This window comes from Onthophagus taurus, chromosome 11 (assembly GCF_036711975.1).
Source record: "Onthophagus taurus isolate NC chromosome 11, IU_Otau_3.0, whole genome shotgun sequence".
Lineage (NCBI taxonomy): Eukaryota > Metazoa > Arthropoda > Insecta > Coleoptera > Scarabaeidae > Onthophagus > Onthophagus taurus.
This window is the reverse complement of record NC_091976.1, coordinates 23,144,701-23,164,213: the sequence shown is the minus strand read 5'-3', so window position 1 is coordinate 23,164,213 and position 19,513 is coordinate 23,144,701. Positions and strand designations below refer to the sequence as shown.

Here is a 19,513-nt window from a genome sequence, read left to right as displayed (position 1 = left end):
TACGCCTTTCTGTTATGACGCACTCGATATGGTAATAGCATATTTACAACACGTGAAATTTACTTAGTAATTTCTTCTGTACTGTCAATCCAGTGATAAGTAATGCCGTAGCATCAGCGACCATTACTATGATTACGTCTTTTTTTTCGGCTATTCACATAAGTAAAGCAGGTACAAGGATAGTCAAGTACACACATAGTACAAGTTGAACTTCTTCAGCTTTTTCTGCAAAGTCATGCCTTAATTAAATTGGTCTAGGTTTAGTATCGTTGTGAGATTGCTGGGACCGCTTACTGGGTTATTAGCACATTTAGCAATAAGTCCCAAGCGTCTTGATAATTATTAGGGATAGTTTTCATGTTAAGAAAGAAAGTACTACAAATTTTAACAATAACGTTGCTCAATTTGGTTCAGTGATCGCTCCCTTAAGCATTATGCACTGGTAGTTTGAAATTTGAGGATCATACTCTTGCCCAAAGATTCAAAAAATATTTTCCTGTTTCGTGGACTTGTGACTCTTCAATAACTGTATTCATCCATTTTTTTTCCAATTTGCAGGCATAGTTCCTATAAGCATGTATGGGCTAATATCTATAAAAATAAGTTTTTCGTATTAGTATCGACTACAGAAAAAAGATTTGTTTTTACTTCAATTTTTTTTAAATTTCTGTGTTAATGTCCTTTTTCCACTTGCTCTGCTCAACTCGATGACTCTAGGATATGGGAGAAAGCAAGAGCTGTAATTGAGAATATCAAACCTCGACCTTTACTTACGGAGTTTTGCATGTGCTAATCTCCGGATCGCCATTCTACTTAAGCTTTTTGCTACTTAGCGAACTCCTGTGATGTAACGGCAAACCTTATCTTTACAGATATCATTATTAAAAGCATTTAATACCTAATATGTTGTCCGTATTGAAGCAATTTGTTTCTTACGAAAACAGTGTTAAAAAAAATCATTAATAATTCTCAGAGGTGATGAGTAAACCTCATGTCGCTTGACATGTCACTAGGAATATTTACTTTGTAAACAAGCTTGTATTAATATTCTTTGAAGTTATCAACATGTTCTTCATTATTCATTTTACACTAAACTATTTCTGATTTTCCATATTCATGTTTTAAAGGTTGTTATAAAAGTGATTAACATAGATTTTTCTTGCTGCTTAATAAAACTCCCAAAATGATCTTGATTAACATATCTAAAAAAAATCTCAACAAATTGTTGTAAAATGCAAATGATTTAATTGAATAGATTAGAAACGTGTTCATGATGTAAAAAAGTCTCCGGTATAACTAAGTTAAATTGATTTCAATTCATTGAGATGTCAAAATAAATGGGACACATTACCATGAACATTAGCACAAATTCGCCCGAGAGAACGGATTTGAAGAAAAAATGCGATTATAGAAGTCGAGTTCAAAGTTTCGATCTACTTAAAAGCGAAAATATTTTTTTTCTTTTCGAGTTTATAATAAATGCGTCGGTTATCCTATAATCCTTGTGACAGTAAACATAAGTTAAAAGTGTTGCGCAATTTCTTCAACCATCTGGCCGCGTTTCCACGCTTTGCAATTAATTCATAGCCGATCTGTGTTGAATTGTGAAACATTTTTCGCTTCTTTAAAATAAATAAATAAATAAAAATAATAATCATAAATTAAATTATTTCACATAGCTTTTATGTTTTTGGCTGGGTAACTAACCATTAAGAAAAATGTTACCACTTCATAAATCATCGTTTCCAAAAAGTGGTTCCTTTTGTACGCGTTTTCTTTTGTTGATATGTTTATGAAGTTAGTTCAGACTTCAAACGGTTTTTATTTTCGCCAATTATTTTTAACGGTCCACTTTCTAAGCCGCTCCTTTTTGCTACTTCGCGTTCTTCATAATCCTCTTCGAGTAGAAGCAATTCGAAACTGTGTGACTGCAAAATTTTCAACCGCGTTTACGCCCAGCTCGTATAAACACACCTTATCTGGGATCTTTAATTTCGGTTAATGCAACATTCGCGCACGACATCTCGGAGTTGTTATAAATGTTCCCTGCCAAAAACCTCTCTCTCTCTATCTTCTCAGGTTTATTATTTTCTTCATGGGTGTGTGTATATAAGATTTTTTTTATGAAAAGAAGAAACTCATTTATTATTTAATATAAAAAGTTGGGTGGACTTTTTTATGGTTATTTTATTCCTTTTTTTCTTTTTGTTTATTTGGGTTACTTTGATTAATTTTTAATTTATTTTTATTTATAACTCTTTGTTGTAATGATTTCTGCCATTCTCAGGAATACGACCACAAGTCGTTACTTCTTAATGTAATCTATGTCGCAAATCTACACAAATTATTATTTCAGAAACTTGCATGAAACATTAGTTCACGAAATAATATGTAGATTTAGTTCTTTCAAAGCTTGATAGCTTTAGACATATAGTATTGTAAACCCCAGAACTAGTTACGCCGTTCAAGCAGATAAAGCAACCTCCACCCCCTCTGGTTTAACTACTGCTGTTATGGTAATGGCAGATGATGTGATCTGGCCAAGTGATTCTTTCACCGCATTCCCAGTCTGGGTAGCAGGAAACCTTATTGATGTCTACACATCAACCACGTTTGTCTTAAGGTGTCAGAGGTATTGTTGTCTTTTCTGCCAAAAATCTCCTTAGCTGAAGAGACCAATCGAAGTCAAAACAAAAATAATTTTGTTATGTTTGTCGAACAGCATTTTCAAAACGCATTTTGTTTTGCCAAATTTTCCAAAGTACGAATTTTGTACAAGAAGAGGCTTTGCTTATGACGAAGCAAATGATTTTGATGAGGTTGGGTAAGATAAAAAGTCGTTGTGCTTCGATTAACCGAGAATTACTGCAACTTTTTTTGCAACTAAGCCCATGATTGATTCGACGAAGAGAGCTATTTCTCTACATGAGGTGATTAAGAAAGCATTGTTGAATCTAAATGTGCTGCAACTAGAACAGTGAAATATAATTCTCCATAACATCAAATTCAGCATTTCGATATTTTCAATTCTTTCGAAAGCTAGTAAATCACAAATAAGCCCTTGTAACATTGTAATCTGAAAATATGATAAATACAGGGACAATTTTCAAATTTACGTGCTTCAAAGATAATCTGAAAAGGATTTCCCAGTCTTGTACTGAATTCGATGAAACCCTAGGTCATTATTCTTGATTCTAGATCTTTTTTATTTATTTGTACGACAATATTCTTGTATTAAATTGCGTCCAGAACTCTTTTTCTTACACTATCATAAACCTGGGTGTTACACTATAGAGGTTGGGTTCCTCTGTCTCAGCGTATTCCAGCATATTTCGTTGCATTGAAGTAAGAACTAAATTGAAAATTTTATGTTTAAGATTATTAAACATTTATTAAAGGAACACCATTCCACTACTTGCATTGCGAATAAGTTGGCCAATATTATAGTTCGGCGTAATACTGACACTTTTTCAAAACATTTTCAAAAAGCATTTGCAATATTGTGGGAACACTGAAAAAAGATAAGAATTAAACGTTGAATGGTACAAACGGAAAATTCTGTCGTAATATGGTAATCTTGTACTTAAATGCTAGAGTATGTGTTTAAAAGTAGTTTATAATTGAGCAGATACCTTCAATTTCTTTGTGTTTATAGTAAAGGTAACAAAGTGGTTATGAAGTTGCATCAGTATGCATTCCAATGAGATGGGTAATAACATAGATTCATTAGGATGCACAGAATTGTTGAAAATAATATTGACTTAACAACAAGAAATTTGAAGAGCGTAAAATTCTGAACATTTTTTAAAATTGCCTTGCAAACTGAAGGTGTACAATCTTAACTGAAGACTTTTGTTCTCATTAATTTGTAAAAATCTATCCATTTTTGACGTTGAGGTTAAGTTTTGTATTTGTTTCTTATGTTTTCTTTTCTTTTTAAAGTTTAAACATATTGAAAACATGTTGTCTTCTTGATGTACTGAGATCTGCGTTTTTATGGCAACGATAGATTTAGGGGGTCTAACCATTGGCAGAAAGTTTGGAGTTCGACCAGTAAATTTACAGAAACCTGTAATGTTCTTTACTTTTTATACAAGTTTAGATTACACAACACAAAGTACTTAAAAATCCTAACAATCCACTCAAATATGATTATTACTCTTACGACTTTTATGACGAAGCTCAATTTGGCTATGCAACTCTATGTAAGGTATCCCAATATGAGCAAAAAAGTATTTCCTATTTTTCTGCTAAATAAACTTTTCTTGCATACATATTAAGGTGATCAGAAAGGCATCGTTACATTGGATCTAAATGTGTTAAAACTAATAGTTTTGAAATTCTTTTGGAAAGCTCCACATTGATTCATATCTTCCACTTTTCAATAGAGATTTCCACCTACCTTGAGTAATGGAAGATGACACATCTTCGATATGGAGACTCCCCAAGACTCTGAATACCGGTTATCAACTAATTTCAATATTAATAAGTTAGAAGAGCTTGAGTGTGTCCTTCTCAAGCAATTAATTAACCAAGTGCTGCCTTGGAATGTTTGGTGCATTGCTTTCAAGCCTTAGCCCTTAGAACATTTTCTACTTCTTTTTTAAACCCAACCTAAAACTCAAATTATTATCTATTCACAATATTGTTAAGTGATTCTGATCATAGCATAGTAGTGACATCTGTGAGTAATGTTAGACACTACACTATTACAAATTTTAATGTGATTAATTTAATTCAATAAGAATACTTATTTTGTTCTTCTATATTTTCATAATCATTAATTTATTTATATAAACTTAATTTCGTATTAATATTCTTCAATTTTTACGATTTTACGTAATGATTCATTTTTTTAGTTTTAAAATATGAATACGCATCATAATCGATGTTACAAGTTTTTCCAGGTATGTCTAAATCAAAAATACTGTTGTTATCTCATTTTAATCGATTGTTATTTCATCTATACGTTTATCATCTTAATTTTGATAAAGATGATAAACGATCTTAATTTTGCAGAGCCAAAAAAATCAACAATATAAAAGTTATTGGTGGGGATTCCCTGATATGAACACCGCGAGATTTCAACTTTAAACTACTTTTCGCTCTACCTCAGTTGTAGTTAGTTTTTCGATTGTGTAACGTGCATCTTCTCACGTCAACCAACAAATTAAGTAAGAATTTATTTTATTGCATACGCCTTTTTTTTAATTCTACAATATTTGATCTTAAATAAGACAAACTTAAGATAGTTAAGATTTTTTTTTATTCTCATTCTAAGAACACATTAAGCCAGCTCATTTGTTAAAGTTTTTTTTTTTGGCTGATTACAAAAACTTTAATTGTGATGAACGACGAAGTTTTAATAAGGTGGAAAGTTAGAAAATGTTTTATCGAAGAAATCTTTTGTGTGAAATTTCTTTGTGGTTGGACACGTAGAAAATAACAACAAAGAATTTATTCTTTTGCAAGTAGTTCCACGATATTGACATTCTTATTACTTTGGTTATGTGAAATCAATTTTATTTATAGAAAGTTATTAAAAAAAACTATCGATAATACTTCGGTTGTGTCTTATCGCAAAAGACCAAAATGATATAAAGAGTAGATAAGAATTTAATTTTGATAAACTAGAATAAACAAAATGAAATTTTTTACCTTGATAAATTAGGTTAAGAATTAAGCAAACTTCACGTTTTTCTAATCGTATTTATTCAACAACAATTATCTCCAAGCAATAATTACCTATAATCATCCCATTTAATTAACATATTCAAACGATAAATCACTTTCAACAATCCTATTTTATAACTGTGTGTCGAAATTATCGAAGGCGAAGAGAAGACGAAAACGTTTTATTTTATTTATTTTTTTTTTGGCGCCGATCCCAAAAGTACAACGAAATCGACCCCAACGAAATTACATTACAATTTATTCGTATTTATGCGCATTTATGCTTATCGACAACGATCCGCAGTTTGAAAGACGCCGAACAAAATTGAAATGCACGAGTGAAAAACGAACCGTACACATTGCGATCTAGAAACAACGTTAATTTAAAGTCCTTTTGAGGAAGGACAAACCTTGAAACACCGACGTGCAATTTGAAACGGTATTTAAAGAGTAGGACTGTTTGTTTCTTAAATGGGTAGAGAAAAAAATTGCATAACTTGTAATTAAAGACGGATTAAGGAAAATAAATGATTATGGGTTGACTTTTTCTTAAAGGAAAATAAATCGTTTCATCTAATTAGATAACGATCTAATCTTATTTTAAAACTTTAATAAGTGTTAGTAGGATGATTCATTATTTATGTTATTGTCTTGTCTATTATTTTTTGATACATTGTTACTCGTTTCTTATATTCTATAAGTTGTTTCAAGGTTGTTCGCGATGTCTTCAAATATACAAAATTGATTGCTATTAGCTTATAATATAACCATATTTTGTTTGGCCTTTCGCTAGATTTGCGATATATATTCATCCTTTATCAAGAAGTTAGGTGTCGACATATTTGTGTTTTCCTGTGCTGCCGTCTGGTGAGATGGAGTTGATCTCCTTGATTTTACTTCTCTTTTTCATAGTGTTGAGGTTGTTACATGATTTATGGGAGTCATCTCGCTATTGAGGATGAATTTAAGTTTTGTATGAGTCGTCGAAGTCTTTTTGGAGCAGAAGGAGGAATTTGGGTTTGCGAGGAAAAGAAATGTGCTTTAGATTACTAGTATTATTGGAGAGATGATGAATAGAATCAGAAGTAGTTGAGGGAACTTGTGCTAGTTGGGGTAATACCTTGAGATGACTTAGCCACCTACTAACTCATCGTAAAATACGTTGGCAAAGAAGAAGGCAGTGAAGGAGATAACAATGAGGTGGTTATGGGAAAATTGGAAGTCATGGAAAGACTGCAAAAATGGCAAAATAGGATTGAAGTTCGTATGTACCTGTTATCATTGTACCTGGATGTGTCTCCTTGATTTTAGTGATAGCTGAGCTACCCGGTTTTCTCCATTTCATAGCATTGAGGTTGTTACATGATTTATGGTAGTCAACTTATTGTGGCTGAATTTAAGTTTTATATAATGCATACTGGACAAATCAAGAAGAGAAAGTGAGCGAGATAATAATGAGGTGGGTATGAGAAATGTTGTAGCAAAATAGAAATCAAGTTCTTACGTACTTGTGGCAAGAATAGCAAGGTCTAAGATTCAAACGCCAATTATAAGTACTGTTTTAAGTCTAAAAAATATGTCCGGACGTCACTAATGTCCTCAAACAGTAATGAATTTAATGCGAATGGTTAAGTTACACGACCGATATCAATGGACAAATCCATCAAAGTCGTGCTCGCTACTGAATTTGGCAAGTCATTTCATAATGGAGTCACAAAGATTGAAAGTTATTTTGGGAATGTTTACGTTTTAGAAAAGCTTACTCGAATTGTGGGTGAATGGAACATAAACAACATTTTTCTATTAGATAGGGATAATGCAGAAAATATGGCTTGTGCAAGGCGTATAGCGCTATTTGATTCTATACGTTGTGTATCTCACACTTTCCACCTTTATGACCAGCTGGTCATAAATGATAAAAATCTGCAGAAAAATAGTAGTTCACTTTCAATGGAGTGAACCAGAAATCTTATAGATTGCCAAAATCAGTATGGACTTCCCATTTATTCTATACTACCAGACATAGAAGTACTTTGCTTTATCTTGTGCCTTACATAACTAACGTTGCAACGATTTGTTGAACAAAAACGTGCATTATTAAGATCTTATCAGCCTATCTCAAGATTTGAAGCGTTTCATATCTTATTATGAACTCATTAAGGTTGTAAGTAGTGATGGAACATTACTTATTTGATGCTGATTTAACTAACGAAGTAACTCTAAAGCGCCCTTCACACGATCAATATATATTGTCAATATCAGAGTATTGACAATATTATTGAACGTGTGAGTAGAAAGATTGACATATTGTCAATATTGAAAATATTGATGGCATGGTTTGACGAAAACGAAAATATTTGATATATTGACACATATTCGCGAACCTCATTCAACAAATTTATTTGAGAAAACGTGTCTCCCTTTAGAAGCCATTCCCTAGCCCATATTCTCTTTTGCTTCCGGCGTTTTATTGTTAAAGCTAAAATAATAGCTACACAAGCTTTTTAACGATATGACATCTTTGACCGCCAACGCAAAACTAAGTAGATTGTCAATAAATATTGATAGTCTGAGGCAATTACAGTTTGTCAATATTTATTGCATATATTGACAATATTTTATTGACAATATATATTGATCGTGTGAAGGGTGCTTAAAAAGAGGATATTTTAATTAATAATTGCCGATATTTCCACAAGGATCCTTCAAGAAATTAATTTTATAGCGAATTTTGATAGTTATCGATGAAAATTGCAACATCGAAAATTTTATCAAAACTTCAAACATTGTTTTCTCAAAAACTAAAAGTTATTTTTCAAAACGGGTAGGTTCATTGGAAAGAGGACACTTTTATTAACACTTTGGGAAATTTTCATACTCATATTCCAAGAAATGGATTTTATACGAATTTTTAAATCTTAATCGGCGAAAATAGCAAAATTCGAAAAAAATTGTCGATTATTTCAAAAATTTATTTCTCAAGAATTAAAAGTGATTTTTCAAAACGGCTTTTTGCATTAAAAAGAGGACACTTTAATTAATAATTGGTGATACTTTCACTAGGATCCTTCAAGAAATTAATTTTATAGCGAATTTTTAAAGTTATCGATGAAAATTGCAACATCGAACATTTCATCAAAACTTCAAATATTGTTTTCTCAAAAACTAAAAGTTATTTTTCAAAACGGGTAGGTTCATTGGAAAGAGGACAAAATTGACGATTATTTCAAAAATTTATTTCTCAAGAACTAAAAGTGATTTTTGCAATAAAAAGAGATTAATTAATAATCCAAGTTAATGATAACAGAGACAGTTCTGTTAATAAAAAATGTGATGATGAATTACAAGCGAAGAGAAGAAAACTAGACGAAACTGCAACAAGAGGTTTTATATATCGTATTGGGATTGTTACAATGAGATTGCTAATGACAAACCTGATATAAATAAAGTTGTATTCAATGAAAAAAGTCCTATTGGGGTTGAACTTGATTATTATCTGCAGTGTCCAACATCTAAAAGAGATACTAATTCCTGTGAATGGTGGAGTACTAAGTAATAGGTTTTTAATATCCGGTCAAAGCCGGATATCCGTTCCACCATTAGTTCTAAGTAATCTTGCAATCCACAAATCTTTCAAGAACTACCCGAATTATAGCTACTTTATGACTATGTTTTTCTTTACTTTTGTTTCCTATATCATCCTTAGCTTAGAGTTCCTTCACTTTTGTATGATTAAATTTTTTTTGTATCATTTTCTCTTGCATATGTTTCAGATTAAGACTATTATATTCGCATAACATTTTTTTTTGCAAAAGCTGTTTACTTGTTACACCTGTATCTTCTCGTTTATCCCAAGAACAGCTTTTACAATATTTTTATATTTACTCTTAGAATACAAACTTTATCTCTTCTGATAAGATAATCATTCACATAGAATCGTCCGCACTTTTCTTCAGTTTTGGGCTTCTCACTATTCTTGTAGATCTAAATGAAAAATATTGTACATTTCCTTTTTTGTATTTCTTCTTTTATTCGCAAAACTCTGACAAACCGTTTCTGACTGGTTTCAAACTCGAGAGAACATTCGCTCATGTCAATTAGAAATTGTTACAGGAACAAACCTGCAATGACACCAATAAAACTAATTTTACACGAAAAATGATGTATTTCAAGAAATATTAAATACTTATATGGCGATGGGTGTGGCACGCTCAATGTTCTAGTTATTATAATATGAACTTAAAACTTTATTTTACTTTATCTTGCTCTGATAAGTCAAAAAGATCAGAATCGTCTTTTTCTAAATAATGCATAAAGAAGATAATTTTTAATAATTTGTGTTTACACATGTCATGTCTACTTGAAACTATAATTGTTTGTTAAACATTTGAAATAATTTTAAATATCTTTAGCACCTTTTAATAACATTAAACGATTTAATAAAAATAAAAAGATTTTTTGATACATTTTTAATATCAAAATGAAAATATTAAATTTATTTTTAATTTTTCCATAATGTTATTGTAAATATTTTATAGATTTTCAACAAGGTAAAAGATAACGATCTAATCTTGTTTTTAATAAAACTTTTTCCAATTTTCCTTGTATTATCTAATCTAATTCTTATTATCAATTTATTTGTTTCAGATTCGTTTCACCTGAAGAATACAAACGATTTCGGTTACTTCACGGCGAAAAACCTTTACGTTTACCAGTGAGTTAGCACCTTTAAGTGGACTCGAAAACTATTTAAAATTTAAAAAAAACTCACCTCTTTCTCTTCCCCCATATACGAAACAATTGTGATTTATTAATTAACTTTAAGTTTTATAAAAGGGTTCTTTTAAAGAACCTTCCTCCCTCTCATTGTGATATTATTAAAAGAAAAATAAAGCAAGAAAAGAAATTATTAAAATCCCTGAAAATGTACAATTTGGATACAAATTTGGCGGCGTCCAACGCGACCCTAAACACATTGCTGTGTGTTGAAACGGGGGCGACGCCGAGGACCCCGGAAATACTCAATTCGTTGATGGCCATGACGAACCCCTTGGACGGTTACAATTTTGGAGACGACGCTCCGAAACAACCAAAACATCATCATCACGGTACCAACACAAACAATAATAATTCGTTTACGTCGGCTTCGAGCGATTCGAATAGTTCAAGTTGTAGCCAGCTTGAATCGCCGACGAACAACGGCCCCAATAGCGTTCAGCAAACATGCTCGCAGTTAATCAAAGCCGGACTCAAACTGACGATCGAGCAGAAGCGAAAACACCAAAACGACAACGACGATATCTTGGACCTCGACCAGCAATGTAAGAGGATCAAGAGGAACGATTGTAGCGAAAGCGAAGAGGATAAAATTAATAACTCGGGGGTAAGATACACTTTATTTTATTTTATTTATAACTAGTCTAGTAATTAAAAAAGTATAGATAAAATATGATTAATGAAGATATTTTTGTAATTTTTGGTGATTTTAATCTTAAATTAAAATAAACTATGTACATTTAATGAAAACTATGTACAGTTTTAGTTTCTCTTACAGTCCGTAATAATAACAATAAAAACAAATTTATTCTGGTACGTCAGGTTTTGGTACAAACATTATTAATAAAATAATATAAATTAGATACTCAAATTATATGGAACTGTATGCTATCGTGCTGTTTTAAAATGTTTTTCTTTTATAGTGTTCTTCTATACTTTCTGATATCAATGTACAACAATAATCAGCCAATATTTTATTGTTCCAGTTGCCCTGATTGATTACGTTTTTCAATAACAGAAATGTCTTGATGAAATATCTCACCAGTCTTGATGTAATTGTCAGATTTTGTGTTTCCTAGAAAATTTTGGGCACTCTCTTCAAATTGTGCATTATGTTGTAGACGTTTAATTTGGTGTCCTAAAAAAATTTCCTCAAAAAGTTTTGCATTTGAACTATTGGGAAATTTTTGTTTCCCAATAGTTTCCAAGTTTTGGAAAGGTATTGGAATCCACGACCATTTTTATCCATTACTTTGACGAAATTCTTCATCAAAACTAATTTTATGTGCAATGCGGTATAAATATTTTATTAGGTTCCACTAATGCCTTTTGAAGTATATTCTTTTGTCCAATCTTTAACAACGTAGTGAGAATTTCTCAACTGACTGTCCCACTCACAAAGGAATCAGCAGTGTTTTGGGTACCCCAGTTGTAAACCGAGTAGAATTGCTACAACTTTGAGGTCAGTGTTGAAATTCTATTTGTACTAAAATTAATTAATTTTGGTCCCTCATATGGACTACGTGGCCAAGCAGGATGGATAGATAAACGTTTTCTATGTGAAGAAGTCTCAATTTCGAAGCATGGATATAAAGACGCCATTCTTTTGGGTGATGTTGATGACCTAATGTCAGCATCAAGTCATTGACATTATTGCAGAATGAAAGACCTTCTTTGGTTGAAAAATACTGTGACAGTTCTTTCTGGCGATTAAGATACAGAGAAATATGTGTGTCTGAAGCTAACAGCTTCCATCCTTGAAGTCTAGATCCTAGTATTTCTGCTTAAAATTTTGACAAATTCAGATCTCGAATAAGGTCATTTAATTCTGACTGATTTACTAAGTGAGGTTCGTCCTCTTGAGATGGCAAATATTCATCACTGCTGGTCGATAACTCGAAAATTTGTTCTTCTGCTTCTGCAATGGCATATTCTTCACTCGAAACACCTATACGTTACTAAGGTGAGGCAAGGCTTCTGATTCAGATTAGCGTAACTAATCTTGTTCTTATTTTTATTGGAGAACCCAAGGACAGTAGAATCTAACAGGACTGCTACATCCATTGTTGTGACAACCTGCCCGCAAACTACGTCACATCATTTTCCACGCCCAGCTGTTTTTATGGTCTATGCGTTTGCTGTGTTTTTACAGGTTATATCCTAGACTTATTCATATTATTTGTGAAGTTTTATGTTTTTAGACGTATTAATGTCTATCATATAACCTCTAAAAACACAGACAGTTACCAGGCGTGGCAAATAGTGTGACGTAGAGTGCGGGCAACCAATCCGTAGTGGACTACAAAAATACAATGGATGTAGCAGTCCTGTTAGATTCTACTGTCCTTGGGAGAACCCGAAAGTTTTCGTGCAGCAAAAGTAGCAATCAGACAAATGATCCGTTTGTTCATGCCAAATCATAGGTCTTGAAAATGGCATGGCGCTGTTCTTACCATTTGATCAGCCCCTCAGAGTAACAACACACCGTGAGCCCATTTCTTGCCTTAATTTCTAATTATAAATTTTCTGTTAAAGGCGTAATAATCCATTTATGTCGTTGGGAAGTGAATTCTCCACGCACATGACAGAAGCTGTTGGGATTATTTGTACAGACACGGGATATTATGAAATAAAAAGAGGTTCAACTGTCACAAACGAAATTAAATTGAATCTAACGAGCCGTGCATATCTCCTTATATACCCATACAGCTAGAAATCTACAAATTCCTAATTTGATTGGATCCAGAGCACAAATGGGGGTGGTTTAAATGTTGTGACGTAGGAAACAGGCAAGGACATGTTCAGACGTGTCCACTCAATGCTCGGCAGTACAATACAGGGTTATTTATTAGCATATGATAGCTAATCCATTTACCAAAAAAAAATGTTGATGAACATATTTGAAATTTTTTTTTAAACACATAAATATTACAAATATTGTTCAAAATAGCCTCCTATCTGCTAGAATACATCCTGCACAACGACGAATTAAAGAGTTCTTCAGCCGAATTAAAATGTCTGGTTGATTTCTTATTTCGGTATCAGCCATTTGTATTCTGTTTAATAACTGTTCTCGTGTGTTAATTTCTACTTGATACACAATTTGTTTCATTTGACCCCATAAGTAGAAATCCAATGGATTAAGATCGGGGGATCTAGGTGGCCAAGCAAAGGGACCATTATTACCAATCCACTTGTTTAGAAAATATTGGTTTAACCACTCGATAACTACTCATCCGCGATGAGGTGGGGCACCATCGTACTGGTGCCACATATTTTGAATTACATTAAGAGGTATATCTTCAAGTAAATCAAAAAGTGTATTGTTAAAAAAATCTGCCTCAAACGTTGATGGTGAATTTCAACAACGTTTCACGTTGTTGAAATTTCCTTGGTCTAATCGCATGCAGATTTTGTAATGCCAGATACATACATAGTACTTCCCACTTCTTTTTATCTGTTCGTTAAAAATTCTCTTGGATTTTCCCTTTAGTTTTTCCTTAATGTACCAACTCGGCGAGCATGAAAATCAATTGTCTGCCGTTATGTTGTGTCTGGTAGTGAATAAGGGTTTAGCAAGCTGTATTACGGATTGTGTTGGTTTCGAGTTTTTAGGCATGTAGACCTTAAAAAGGCATCGCCCTCGAAAACTAACAGGCATTTTGTCAATACACGCATATGACCCAATTGCATAACAATCTTGACAGTTATGGATAAATTGCTGAAATATTTCTAAAACTGCGGCTGCAGGTAACAGTATACCAAACCTTTCACGACTCATTGCAGCCCTAAATATTACATTTTCAGAGCCATCAGTTGCAAATAATGTGTCCAGATTTTCATGATTTGATTTGAAGATCGAGGTACACACAAGGCATCCAATAAAATCTTCTAACTCGATAATATTAAGATCTTTCAGCTCTGTTTTATCTTGATTTTGTACACACCGATCTTATTTTAGCAAGTCTTTCATTTGTCCAACGTATAACATTAGTCATTCATCAAAGGGTCCGCTTGTATTCTGATGCATTGAGATTTGGTTTTCAAAACAATCACTTTGATAACTATGTTATGTTGACGTGTACGGGATGATGGATGTCTTCAGTTTTGCTCCATCTGAATCGATTTTTGCCATAAAAATGTTTGACACGATTTATCAGCGTTTCACTGATTGTTCTGAAGCGCTATCATGATCAGACTTATCGTAATTCTCCTCCAGGAGTAACATTGTCAATGTTACTAACATTACTATCTCCTTCATCACACCACTTTTGAAGTGCTTCATCAAAACTTAAGTCATCAAAACGCATTGGCTTTAACGGTCCGATAACTTGCAGTGCCATCTGTCAGGCAGTTTCGCAAGGAAGTTCTTAACTAACTAACCTGTTGTAAATCTCAAATATCTGAAACTTTGTGTACTATCTGTAAAATTTAATGTACTTTTGAAAAAGCTATTTAAAGACATTTCCCAAAATCCTGACGTGTTGGAGCAAATTTAAAATTAGTTTCAGAATCAGCATGAAAAACGACATAATGATGGTGTATGAGAAAAAAAATGTGTTGGGCAACTTAATAAAACTAAAATCACCAGATAAACCAAAAATTTCTTCGAAAACATTATCATATAGATTTCTTTTTATTTAATCTTCGATAAATTAAGTTGGTGTGTTGGTGTTTTGTATTTTTTGTGGAAAGATGTGGGTCGTTTATTTCAGTGGTTTTCAAACTATACCATCCCGGATACGTTTACAAGAAAAACCGGAGGGATATCGACAAATTCGGATCATTGGGGGGATGTTGAAAGCAACAACTATAGCTTCACGAGAAAAGTTAGTGAAAAACCAATCAATTTCCTTAATTTATTTTCTTACCAACAAAACAGAACGTTCACAACGTCAATTATACTTCGATTGAATTCTCATAGTTTGAGAACCACTCGAATAATAATAATTCAATAATTTACAAATCAAAAATTAACAGCATGCTTTTTTGACTAACTCACATCTGATCTATATGTAAATATTAATTAAAAATTATTTGCACAATAAGCACGTTTATAAATAAACTAACTTATTACGAAAATATAAAATATAGTTTGCAAATGAAAGATAAATTCTCGGAATTGTTTATACAACTTTAAGGGATGTTTGTTTTTGGTTAAACAATGTTAAAATTGTGTACTAAAATTATCACTATTTAAACATTTAAAGATTATTGTTTTGTCAGTGTTCTAAGAAGTAAGATTTTTGCGAAAGAGATTAAAAGAAGAAACAAATAATAAGTTAATAACTTTTGTCTCTACCTAAAAAATGTACTTTTCATAATTTTCAACTCTATTTTGTGTATAAATAAATAAATTAGCGTGGGTGGTTCGTGTAACGTTGGAATTCATTAGTTTTACGACTTTTTAAATGTCATTCCATTTAGTTTCAAGTACGAAGAATAAATTATTTTTTAATGATTTAAATCGATCAAAATTAAAGATATTTCACCGACTTTCTTTTTCTCGAATGATTTTGACGAGGAAAAGAAACGAAAGATTTGTATAAGGATGAGATTACAGTATATACAAATATTGATATGCTCGGTTGGAAAATTTGCATTAACAACTGGCCAAAAAAAATTCCGGAACGTTTAACGGTACAAGAAGAAGTAGCTCGAGCTCGGTTCTCGTAGCTTATGTTCTTGTTGTTGTTGGCGAATCGAAATATAGGCGAGATTGCGTGGGTTGAGAAAACGACGGATCGCAATTTTTGGAACGGGGCAATTTCTCTTCGAACACAAACAATACTACGACCTGACTTGTTTCTTTATTGTAGTTTTTTTTATATTTATTTCAACGACCTTCCTTTTTTGGAACCATTCCATATTACAAAATATAAAAAGGAATCTTATTCAATACATCTATTTAGTAATTTATTAGTAATTGTGTAAAAAATGAATGATATAATTAAATGTTGCATTTTGAGTGGGTTGGGTTGATCAATAAAATAAAAGTATTCTTTTTTAACCGGTGTAGGAGATCGACATTGAGGTTTTATTGTTAAGTTATTTATAGTGGATTCAATTTTCATTCATTTTCAATGTCTACACGTGCGTGACTTTGTGTTCGTTTAATGGTTAATTAACATGATTTTTTAGTCTAATGACTTTATTCATCTGTCCAAACAATCTAAATGATATTTCGACATTTATTCGCCATCCCAGTTGATTTATTTACACATTGGGATTATTAATTAATACATTTCTAAGACTACCTTTATGTGGTTAACTATGTCGTCTTAGGCATTTACCTCTGTCAGTGTCATCTAGCTTAATTTTGAAATCCATTACAATTCATCAAACGTCAAGTTCACACTCATCAAGATAATCGATGTTGTTAATGTCACAACTGGATAACGCCATAAGATTTTTAATCAACCCAAACATGATTTTGAGGAAATTAATGCTTATTTGAATACGATGGGATGAAAGTTTTTTGTGTTTCCTGAAAAATTAAGTAAATGTCGTTTATACCGTTTTGGCTTGGAAGCATCGAAATCTAGAAGAAATTAGTCTGTCTCGACTGCGTTTTATGATTGTCAATACTTCCTCTTTTAACCTCATTGTTAACTTCTTCTTTCTCTTCCTCCACTCTACCTTACGTTGATGGGTCTCAGATACATTTCCTGTGGGTGTTCCTATCTCTAGCTATTTTTGACACTTGAGCAACACTTTTTCCTTTTAACGCCGTTTCATCTATTATGCCCGGTCACATTGTTCCAGTCCAGTAATCAAGCACTGAAGCAATTTAGCACTGGGTTAGCCGTCTACACTATTGCAATGACGCTGGAATGGGCGAGCTGGAGTGAAAAAGTAGACTGTTCAAAATTGCTCATTGAAACGAGTGCATTCGAGTGCCGGTTCATATTATTCTAGTGAGATTCCTGCACTAGATTGGTTCACATTCCAGTAATATTCCAGTCTAGTGATCGAAACCAGTGCTGGAATTTCACTAAAATAGTGTGAACCGGGCATTACTTCTTCCCACTTCTTTCCAAAGATTTTATATATATCACACTGGAAACTTTTTCAATAACTTTCATACAGGACTAAGATACAAGTATCTCTGCAAAATAGGTATTTCTTTGATGCTCTTTTTATAGTGATCTTTTCTTTCAATTCCTTGATATTAGGACTCCCCATAAGAGCAACCCATTTAGTTTTAGTAAATATTGTAGTTATAGTTTCAATACCTTTTTCCTGAGCGATACCACAAGCGGGCGAAGATTAAGTTTTTGCACTGTGAGTTTTGTGCATATCCCTGAAATCAAATCGAAGTTGTGCAACTTATTCCATTTGCTCCCAAGTCTTCCTAATTGAGCTACACTGTGGCTTTTAGTGTCTTCAACGCACTAACATAATCGGGTATCAACCTTAGCAACCTCGGTGAAGTTGGACCTGAGGTTGGTAGGTTCCATTGAATGACAATTCCTGTTTTGTCTTTAGACCATGTCAAATTGTGCAGTTTACTGTATAGTTTCGTGTTAGAGAAAATTTGATAACTCATATTTAATTGTGAAGCTATTCTTCTGGTAAAACTTTTCGGGATTACAGAACTTTTGAACCAATACAGGCCTATAAGTTGTACTGAGTTTTCCAAGTTCTGTAGGAATAGAGAGGCGATGAGCTTTGTTGATTGCAACAGCAGCGGATTTATATAAGTTTCAATGATAAGTTTTTGCATTGTGAGCTTTGTGCATATCTCTGAAATCAAATCGAGGTTGTGCAACTTATTCCATTTGCTCCCAAGTCTTCCTAATTGAGCTACACGGTGGCTTTTAGTGTCTTCAACGCACCAAAATAATCGGGTATCAATCTTAGCAACCTCAATGAAGTTGGACCCGAGGTTCCGTTGAACTACAATTCCTTTTTTGTCTTCAAATTGTGCAGTTTCCTGCATAGTTTCGTATTACAGAACATTTAATAACTCTTCATTAACATTTAATTGTGAAGCTATTCTTCTGGTACTGATGAAGATATTCTGATTTTCTTCTATTCGTCATAAAACTGACAAATGTTGCTTCGGCGTACGGAGAACGTGTCAGCGAAGAAGAAATGTTGTGGGAGGTGGCATGAAATGAAACCACACTTGGCGAGCAAATGCGTGGATCTTGCCAGAGAATCCGCAGTGTTCTTTTTCCTTCTGGTTTCATATTGATCATTTTCTTTGATTTATTTGAACCAGATAATCATACCAATTGATCTGTTTCTCTTCAATCCCCTTTACTAGAACTCTTTTAGTTCTTCTCCGATGCTCTTCCCTACTCCCTCTCCTTCTTCCTACTATATTTCACATTTACAACTGGTCTTATTTTCGATTTGTGTCTCTCTAGCGTTGTTTACGATTCTCACGGTATTATTTATCTGGCAATAGACTTCACAAGCTGCATTTGTGACGGAATACACGTCACAAATGAAGAAGGTCTTACTTTTAGTCCGATTTGTCCTCATTAATAATAAGCGTTCCAATTTTGTGTTTCAAATATTCTTTCTAACAAGTATTAATGCAAAGATTTTATATACATCGCACTGGAAGCTTTTTCAGTAACTTTCATACAGGACTGAGATACAGGTGTCTCTGCCTAAACAGGTATTTCTTTGATTTTTATAGTGATCTTTTCAATCAATTTGTTGATATTAGGACTAGTAGTAAATATCGCAGTTATAGTTTCCATACCTTCTTCCTAAGCGATAACACAAGCGGTCGAAGATGCTTAAAAGTTTTTTAGTTCTGTCCAAGATCATTTATAACATAACCACGCATTTGAGCTGTTAGCAATTTGTGAAGTGTACAGAGAGAATAAATATGATAAACAAAACTAATCGTTGTGGCACACCAGATGTATCGGTCATAGAAAGAATTAACAAAGAATTTGATGGTAGTTCCAGTTAATTCTAAATAGCTTAATGTTACCAAATGTCAATTTCTGATAACACAATATGTGATAATAATCATTGGTTCCGAACAGTTCTGAACTATTTCAGAAGGTTCCGAACTTTTCGAGATTACAGAACTCTTGAA

The 19,513-nt window shown here is 32.8% G+C and overlaps 1 protein-coding gene across 2 annotated transcripts in view; it reads left to right on the top strand.

Annotated features, from left to right (window-relative positions):
- Positions 1-19,513, top strand: part of LOC111427763 (Activating transcription factor 3) — a 59,462-nt gene that overhangs the window by 32,112 nt on the left and 7,837 nt on the right. Inside the window, exons 3-4 of one of the 2 annotated variants that reach the window (XM_023063063.2) lie at positions 10,321-11,056; positions 15,165-15,278. In XM_023063063.2, the coding sequence (XP_022918831.2) occupies positions 10,598-11,056; positions 15,165-15,278 (573 nt within the window). In that variant the 5' untranslated portion in view covers positions 10,321-10,597. The remainder of the gene's footprint in view (positions 1-10,320; positions 11,057-15,164; positions 15,279-19,513) is intronic. The other variant, XM_071199675.1, reaches the window with a different exon arrangement.